The sequence below is a fragment of the Dendroctonus ponderosae genome, unplaced genomic scaffold (genome assembly GCF_020466585.1).
Source record: "Dendroctonus ponderosae isolate FM_Combo_2020 unplaced genomic scaffold, Dpon_F_20191213v2 Dpon_F_20191213_11, whole genome shotgun sequence".
Lineage (NCBI taxonomy): Eukaryota > Metazoa > Arthropoda > Insecta > Coleoptera > Curculionidae > Dendroctonus > Dendroctonus ponderosae.
In genome coordinates this window covers 3927243-3936444 of record NW_026017213.1, presented here as the reverse complement: position 1 = coordinate 3936444, position 9202 = coordinate 3927243, and the positions used below count along the sequence as shown (strand labels likewise).

Sequence of the window (9202 nt, the reverse complement as noted above, 5' to 3'; positions counted from 1 at the left end):
TTTTCCGTCCCGTTTTTGCTCATTTCTCGGAGGCAAAATGAGCAAGAACGCTCATTTGTACATCATTCTAGACAGAAATAAATGGCCTTTTTAGAAACCATAAATGGGGAAATGTTGGCAGTTTTCTCAAAAAAGGCTTGAATTCAAGAAGTTTTAGATTTGCGTGGTTTTTTTTGAGTTGCAAAATCTACTTGAACATGATGCTGCTTTTTTCGAAGTTTCTCGAGAACCATTCGAGCCACATAATTCGTTTTGGTATCGTTGGATAGAAAATTGAATGGGAAGGGGTCATGACCCCCATGACCCCTCCCCCTGGATGCGACCTTGTTGGCCCTGCAAAAAATTTCCAAATTGAGTTTTCGACTCTGCAATTTACAGAGGAAATAAATGTAAAACTGTAGCCTACAAAAACCGCCACGAAAACCCTAAAGATTATTGAAAATCGAAACGTTTTCCACTTGTACAACAGGCTTTGCTCTACTAAATGGGCGCAAAAAACCCTAGTTTTACCGTTTTCTGAGAAAAAAGCCAATTGAGTTACGGAGCTCGAGTCCAGCAGGCAACAGTATGAGGTTTTCCTACACGCAAACACCCAGTATATGCAACTTGGGACGCTGTGGGCTAAACTGGAGGGTTTTTGTGCTGACTGGAACCCAACAGTCCCATAAAGCAGGCTTACATTTACGTCTTCGTCGTGCTGTCGCCGATCCTAATTTGATTAGTGAATATTTCAGTCCGCTAATCCGTGTTATGGCTGCTTAATGGGACGCAGCCCCGTCCGGGCACAATGGGGGCACCTCGCCTTGCGCCCCACACAATGCCCCATCTGTCATCGTATTTATTTTCAAGACCGGCAGGTACCTGCCGATAATTGCCGCTAAGACGCGAAGCGCGATGGCGTAGATTGCGAATTATTGGCCTTTGGGTTCGATCAATTAGCCGGGTGATGGAGGGCGCGCCAGAACCCGAACCCGAACCATCCCTCTGTCGCTCCCGCATTGCTAATCCTGCAGGATTTTCTTGCTGCCGTCCGGCAGGAATGCGCTTAGCGTTAATTAAAGGGGGCCAAAATCGCGTTCACGTTCAGGTGGTGGCGTGGGGCGCGGGCGGTGGCTGGCTTTTCACATTAATTCGCGTTGAAATTAATTTGAAATAAGCCGAAATTTGCGAAAAAAAATAACGCCGAGATGGCGAGAGACCGCGCCCAAGTCGGTCCTCTCGCGTAATTAATGGGCAAAGTTGGGCGACTGCGGCCCCAACTTGAGAGCTTTGCAAGTTCCCCGGCCAATACAACCACTTGAATAATTACTGGCGACAGCTTTTAACGCGACCCCAAGTAGTTTACAAAGAAAATAGACCATTTTTCATTATTCTCGTTGAATAAATTAATGCAATTCCTGCTGGCGCAAAACGAGAGGGTTGCTTCGCGTCCCCGTCATGTCGTGGACTTTTCAACTTTTTCGGCTCCGTCGACAACTGGCTCGGATATTTCATCTTCAGACTGATGATGACCGTTGCAATTTCAACCCGAAATACTGATTTATTGTCTTCTAAACTGACTTGTGTTTCAATATTGAAGTTGACGCCATTTTTAGTTCGAATAACGCCAAGTGCACTGACTAAATGTACATATCTGATTAGACGGTTCGACCAATCAGATTTACAAAACACACGTCACACGTGCAGTGAATCAAGCGATTAGGCGTCGTCGCGATGAAACGTCTTCTGTCTCTGGCCCATTGACAGTCACGTCAGTATGACAAGACTTTGCAGATCCACAATATTGTCCTTCATATTCCCTAGTTGCAAGCTTGAGCGTTTAAAAAAGCGATTAAAAACCACATTTTTGAAAAAAATGACGAAGAAAAGTGGTTGGGCGCCCAAAAGTCGGCGATTCTCCTGAGAATAACTTTAGTTTGCATCAATTGAAGAGTGTTGTGCGCAGCGTTGCCATGTCAAGCACCGCAAAAGCGGTAAAATAGGCATGCAAAGAAAACGGTAGTTATTTTAAGGTGTGTACATTTTTGTTTTCCAAATTTTAAAAGCCCGTGTAGAGTACTTTTGCAAAAAAATAACGCATCTTACTACTACTAGACTAAACAGGTCGCTGGAAAAACAGCGCATTTAATTCTTTTACTCTCACTATAACTCTCACCATCAAAATAGTAGATCTACGGTAAAAACGGCAGACCTGGCAAGACTGATGGTGTTTAAGATTGGCGCGGTGTTGTCGATGTGCGCAAAACGTTTTATGTTAATGGAAATTCCCAGGTAGATGTTAGATCTGAATCGGGAAGCGTTGTGCGAGCGGCAACCATTATGACATTTTTTAGTTATCTTCAATAAACACGTCAAAACAATCAAATATTTTGAAAATATTTTTATTTTTCGCAGAAATTTGATGCTTTCGGTACATTCTTCTCAGGAACATCCTTGTGAGCTCTTCTGCACGCCTTTAACCCTTTTAAACGCCGGCTTTTATCTCGTGGTACACGAATAAATAGGTTATCTGGCGTTTTAAAAGTTGTCTAGGACACAGTGGCATCATACAGCATTTGTAATATTGTTTTTGTGTTGCTTCCATTATTAATAAAGCACAGTGCGATTTCTGAACAGTCAAACACTCAGACAATTCAACGACAAGCTGTATTCCCGTATTGCCTTTGGATCTAACGAACTAGCGCTATGACGTCAGAACTAATCCCGCGCGTTTAGTATCGTTTCTAATGATTAGCCTACGGTCACAATTTTAATTGTTTATTGCAAATTAAATATTGCGATTTGAGGGTATGCGCGATTTCTATAGATAAGCAAATATTTGCAAAAAATATTAAAGAAATAAAAAGAAATGTTCAAGTTCCCAATTGTTAAGCAAAAATAATCAGCTTTATGAGGCATGTCTACGCGTGCAATAATATACATGGTGTTCCATCGAGGATATGAAAATATCCAGGGCGTAGCCACCTTTTTACGCAAGTGGCAGCGTCACATCGCTCAGAATATTGCATTCTTGCAGGTCGCTAGCGTACATTCGGTTGCTTAGTGGTACAAAAATGATCTGTATATGTGAATCACCCCCTATATTCGCTCCTTTACGATTGAGTCACCCACTAATCGCTTATGTAAAGCGTGATTTGCGATCAAAAATACGTCAGTTTTGTGTTAAAATTGCGTAAAACAAATGCCAGTTTGATTTGGTACCAAATCCCCGTTTATTTTAACAGTTGCATTCGCTTAAGGCGCTTAGACTGTGACGTCCGGTTGGGGTGGCGTGGTGCCAGACTGCGCCACCTGGGCGCCCAAATTCGCCTTCAGGGCCACTTCAAGGCCGGGGGGCGGCGTGGGCAGATGATCCCCTTCCGGTTGGAACCCGTTCTCGTCCGCCACATACCTGCACAACCAATCACATTAGCTGAATTCTCTCGGGAGTAGAAAAAAGCGCTTACTTGACGCTGATGAGCTGACCATCAGGCGCCGTGTAGCTGAAGCTGCCCTTCAGCACCACAACATCCGAGTCGGTGTCGTTGCCCAAACTTCGGGCCTGTGGATTCGCCTTAACGCTGCCGCTTTCCTCCACTTTGATTCCGTTGCCAGTTTCGAAGCTGAAACATCAGCGGCTTGGGTTATAGAGTTAGTCCTGCGAGCGAAAAAGCGGCGCATTTTTAATAGGCGCCGCCGCCCTACCTGTAGCTGAATCCGCCGTCCTCTTTTGTCTCCGCAGATTGGCTAACAATTGGAATTGGGGTCGATCCACCCTGCTGAGGGGTCGGCTGCTGCTGCTCCTGCGGCCTGCTTAAGGTCGGCGCTATTACGAGCAAGGCACTAATCTGCAATCGAATTCGTTACCTAAATAAACGCATTGCGTTAAGCAGCTCGCATACTTACCAAAAACACAAACATTTCTACTGTTGATTGACTGACTGCGAATGCACTATGAAATGGCCGGGCGCAGCTTTTATTGCGATCTAGAGGATCGCGGTGCTAATCAGCCAGACCTTCACACCTGCAGCGCTAATGTGACATTAAACCCAAAGGAAAGTGCAAGTGTGTGTTAAGTTTCCTCATCTTTGATTGCCAGCAGCAATTAGCGCCTGATTGTAATCCAAAGTCGGCCGGAAAGTTTCATCTGGAGGCCATCATCAGGCGGGTTGGAAAAGACCTGGGCCAAGAAGCGACTTCAAAGACTACAAACGCTTCAAATGAGACAAGAGGTGTAAAAACCGAGCGAGAATTAGATAAATCTTGAAATTAGATAACCTGTAAATTGGGTCAATTTGGGCAGGTCGCTTGATGCGCCAACTCAACGGACCGGCGCAGTAACTCGGTGTCGTTTCTGGGAAAACATTACTTATAAATTTGAGTAGGTTGACTTGAGAAGGAGCTGAAAAACGCAACTCAACACAGTGTTAACCATACCCAGGCCTAATGAGCACAAGGAGTGGAATTGGGCTGCGATCAATAAAACGTACAATTGATTGCCGAGTTAGAGCAAAATTTTCTGAGAATTTTTGGGGCAATATGAAGAAATTATTTCAAATTTTTTGAGAACATTTTTGATTTGGAAACGGTCACTTGCTCCAAACAAGAATCAACTTGCTGGTCGAAGACTCCAGTCTTCTTTCAAGACAAAGTCAACTGCTGTTTGGGTCTAGTGATGTGACGTTTTAAGGTTTGAAGAGTACAATTTGAACTCTAACCACTAAATATCACATTGGGTGCTGCTTTGCTATTGAATAAAACTTTTTTTCCGGGACTCCAGCTAAGCTGTACCCACTAAAACCCTTTTCTCACCGCCTAGGTGGTGTTTGGCCTTGCACCGCGGTCATTTCTGTCCTATTGTGCCCTCGTAATTTTACTCCCTCATTGTCCCTGTATATTCAATGAATTCCAGAAGAATCTTGAGGGGAGTTCGCATGATCTGGTCTGGTGGAAATTCATCCCCTCCCAGGAGTCTTCGTCTACGTGTTGGATATGACGTGCAGTGACACATAACATGCAGAGTAGTTTTGTCCCCTAATTTGCAACCCCTGCAGGTCGGTTGATCGCTCAGTCTCATCCTGAAGAGGTGTTTTTTGCAGGGGGCGTGTCCTGTTAAAAAGGCCACTATCCTTATTTTTTGCCTGCTGAGACCTAGCAGTTCATTTTTACATACTGGTTGTGGAGGTCCCACCAACTGCCTTGCGGTATGGAGTCGCGGTGTCTTCTCCCAGTACTTTCTGTGTTGTTCCAAGATCCACTACCCAACTGCCACCCTAACTTGAGCATGAGATATACCGCAAGCAGGTTCTTGGTTGGTCAGTGGTTTCTCGGTCCCTACCTTAGCAAGTTCCGCAGCAATCTCGTTTTCTTTGTTGCTGTTCGAACCAGTTGCCCAAGTGAGGTTTACTCTGTTTGAGCTTCCCGGCCAGGATTGTAAGTTCTTTTACACAATCTAGCACACATTGTGACCTGATTGTGTACGATTCTAATGCATTTATTGTGGCTTCATCTCCGGTTACGATGATAATGTGCTTACGTGTGTAGGCTCTTTCCTTCATTTTCCGGGCGCAATTTGTTATTGCTAGGATGTTTGCTTGGAAAGCTGTCGTAGTTGTACCCAGATTTAAGGTGATCCTTTCCCCAGTTCTTCCTCTTTTGACTATACCAGCGCCTGTGTCCGACGCTGTTTTTATGCCCTCCGTGTACCATATGGAGTCCCCTGTGATGGCTGATGGAGTCTCTCCACCATCTCGCCCCTCATTTAGAACATATGTTCTAAAAGGTACCGAGATGCTTGGAGTTTTGATCCCATGGGTTCGACTGTCTTCAATTTTCTGAAGATCGCACTGTGCCCCAAATCCTTCGCTTTCCTGAGGACATCGTCACCCATACGGTAAGCGCTTCTTAGGGCCTCAGCTTCAATGGATAAAAGCAACGGCTCCAGCCCCAGGAATGTCTCCTACTTTGCAACAGGAACTTTGTTCAGGAACTGTCGATATGTGCTGATTTTGGTTCTATGCCACCATATCACGGGGGAATATGTGATTATGGGTTTCACAATGGTGACGTATGTCCCGTACACCATCTTCGGTGAAATTCCCCATGTTTTTCCAAAAGTGCGTTTGCAAGTCCATAAAGCCCTGCTCGCCTTGTTTGTCTTCTGTTCCACATGTTCTATAAACAACAGCTTCTTATCCAGGGTTACCCCACGAGCGTTGTAACGGAAATGGCCTGGGGTACTCACGTTTGGAATGGGGGGATCGAAATTCATGGTATTTCAGTAAATGGGAGCCCCATTTGGGCCCCATTTACTGTCAAATATGACACTGACAAGCGGGAAGTTTCGCACCTGTTCTGGAGATTTCGAGAACTATTTGCGTTACCTGGAGGAAACTATATAAGCGACGACAAGAACCAGACRGAAGTGACAGGAGCGACCGGGTGCAGAAWAGGTTGAACCCCGTGAGTCGRAAGACCGAGTTTTCCGCCTGCTATTGTTATTGTTTGTGAAGTTGACGGTGATTTTGAAGTTAGTTTGTTCCTGTTCCGTAGTTAAAGTTATACCGAGTGGAATAAAAGTTGGAAGCTGAAGAAAGAGTTTGATAGCCGGCCATCCACGGTACAATATTTAACAGTGTCAGACATGTGTATATTGTTCCCATATATAGACATTTGYCTTAGGGCTCTAAGATMTCTCTTSCTTGTGAMAGCGATAATAKATGTYTTGGATSGGMYAATTTTCRGCCCTTCCGTGTTAYACCATTAATATGCAGTTGCTTCAAGTTGCGACTGATTAAGGTCGAATCATCCGGTATATGTCCCAGATGGCGATTAKGAGGGATCAAGGCAGACCCCGTGCGATAACGAAGCCGATTACACAACCSTAAGCCGCTCTCCAATAAGGCGACGTACGTTTTTGAGAGCCGAAGGCGACCATTCTCCATCCCCCAAGCCGATTTGGGCGCCCTTATTAACAGGCGGATTTCTTTCGCTCGCCGCCTCCATAAGACCCAATTACCGCATTGCAAAACAACAATTATCGCCGCGAAATTCGCCCCAAATTTGCCTACGCTGTTTACTTCGTTTATTCACAGTGACATTCATTGTTGTCAGTTGTCATTCTCAGTGTTTGAGTATCGACTCATCTAGTTGGCGGGTCTTGGGGTTCAGTCAAGGTCAACCACTGTCCACTTCCTGGTAGTCCTGGACGAGGGCGGCAAGGTTTTCGCGGGCGTCCTGAAACTCCCCCTCCTCCATCCCCTCGCCCACATAGTGGTGGACAAAGGCGCGCTTCCGGTACATTATGTCGAACTTGCGCAATAGCCGCTCCCAGGCCTCCTTGATGGCCGTTGTGTTAGACAGCATTGTTACCGCTCTGGTGACGGTTGCCAGATCGCCTACAAACATCAGAACAAAGAGAAAAGTGTCGGGGGGCAATAAGCGGCCACTTACCGCCCGGCACAGTGGTGGGCGGCATGTAGTTGATGCCGACCTTGAAGCCGGTGGGCGACCAGTCCACGAACTGGATGGAGCGCTTGCTTTTGATCGTGTTGATGGCGGTGTTGACGTCGGTGGGCGAAACGTCGCCGCGGAACAACAGACAGCAGGACATGTACTTGCCATTGCGCGGGTCGCACTTGACCATCTGGTTGGCCGGCTCGAAGCAGGAGTTGGTCAGCTGGGCGACGCTCAGTTGTTCGTGCATGGCCTTGTGGGCGGCCACAAACGGTGCATAGGTGATGAGGGGAAAGTGGATGCGCGGATACGGCACCAGGTTGGTCTGGAACTCATCCAGACTGACGTTGACGGCGCCTTCGAAGCGCAGCGACGCCGTCACGGCGCTCACCACCTGACCGAGTAGGCGATTGGGATTGGTGTAGGTAGGACGGGGCGTGTCCAGCTTCCGGTCCAGGATATCATACACGGCCTCGTTGTCCATCACGAAACAGACGTCCTGGTTCTCGATGCAGCCGTTGGTGGTCAGCACGGCGTTGTACGGCTCGACAATGATGGGCGAAATGTGCGGCGCCGGATAGACGGAAAAGTCCAGCACGGAGCTCTTGCGGTAGTCGCTGCGCAGCGCCTCTAGGAACGCGCTGGTGAAGCCGGAACCGGTGCCCCCTCCAAAGGCCCGGAACAGGATGAAGCCTTGCAAGGAGTGACAGTCGTCGGCCAACAGGCGCGTGCGATCCAGAGCCAGATCCAACATCTCCTTCCCTACTCCGTAGCAACCGCGTGCGTAGTTGTTGGCTGCGTCTTCTTTGCCTGCGACAATTGACGTTGACAGTGCCTTGATTTATACGCAATTAGACTCCGGTGTGTTAGAGAGCCGAATCAAGCGGGCGAAGAAGCAGAAGCGTCATAAGCGTCACACTAAAGGTCGATTCACACTATAGTTCAGCTCAAGGTCCGCATATTCTTCCGTTGACATGCGATGGTGATTCGCTCAGGTTGAGGAGAGAGGTTGAGAGGACTGTGAGCTGAACTATAGTGAGAATCGGTCACTACATCTAGAACAAGAATAGGGAAAAATATACAACGGATTCCGGGTGACTTAAGGTCTAAATCAGAGCTGCTGCATACGGAGTGATTCAAAATTGGCGTTATTCCTGTGGAGGTGTTGTCTGTCGCCGTTATAAGAGTACAGAAAAAATAGTAAAATAAATTAATTGTTATTAAAAACTGCGAAATTTGCAAAAAACTAGATCAGAAATACGGCAGCAATGTCTTTCAAGGTAATCTGCCTAATTAACATTGCGCAAATACCTGTGGCTTCGTAATTATTTAAAACTCCGGTAACCTGCTCTCATAACCTAGAATATGGGTGTTTATAAATAAACCCAACAACACCAAACATTTGAATGGTTAACTCCACACAAGCTAGTGCCTGTGTAATCTCCTTATTATCCACTCTTATCAAGCAGCTTCTCGTATTCAGTTAATTAACTCGTGCTCCATTTGTATCTCCTTGTGCTGTGTGCATCGTACAAACGTGGTAGGAATGTAGCCCTTCCTCGGTATTTATTTGGTGCTTCGGAAAGTGTCAGTTACTGTGCTCTGACTACCCCTGGAAGGACCTGATTCGATTATGTCCAATACTTGTTCCTCTGTGCCTGGAATCCGAACATCAATTGTCGTCCACTATCTTCCTGGAACCACTCTCCTCGCCCTTTGTTGGCGTGAGTTCTTTCAGCTTCTGCTATGTTACTGTAGCATTTCCCCT

General features: G+C 46.5%; 3 protein-coding genes across 3 annotated transcripts in view; all 3 read right to left on the bottom strand.

Moving 5' to 3' along the window:
* LOC109534795 (carcinine transporter) overlaps positions 1-9202 on the bottom strand; it is a gene marked incomplete at its 3' end in the record, with an annotated part of 75329 nt that overhangs the window by 34176 nt on the left and 31951 nt on the right.
* On the bottom strand, positions 3189-4015 carry LOC109534781 (endocuticle structural glycoprotein SgAbd-4). The gene is made up of 4 exons (XM_019900571.2): positions 3886-4015; positions 3685-3827; positions 3447-3602; positions 3189-3391 (listed from the first exon to the last, which is right to left on the bottom strand). Exons 1-4 carry the CDS (start codon positions 3898-3900, stop codon positions 3244-3246), a joined length of 462 nt encoding a protein of 153 aa, XP_019756130.2. The 5' UTR covers positions 3901-4015; the 3' UTR covers positions 3189-3243.
* The window catches only part of LOC125502992 (tubulin alpha chain-like), a 3445-nt gene continuing 1291 nt past the window's right edge, over positions 7049-9202 (bottom strand). The window contains exons 2-3 of the mRNA XM_048662630.1: positions 7432-8269; positions 7049-7376 (exon numbers count right to left, since the gene is read on the bottom strand). Of these exons, the coding sequence (XP_048518587.1) occupies positions 7156-7376; positions 7432-8269 (1059 nt within the window). The 3' untranslated portion in view covers positions 7049-7155. The remainder of the gene's footprint in view (positions 7377-7431; positions 8270-9202) is intronic.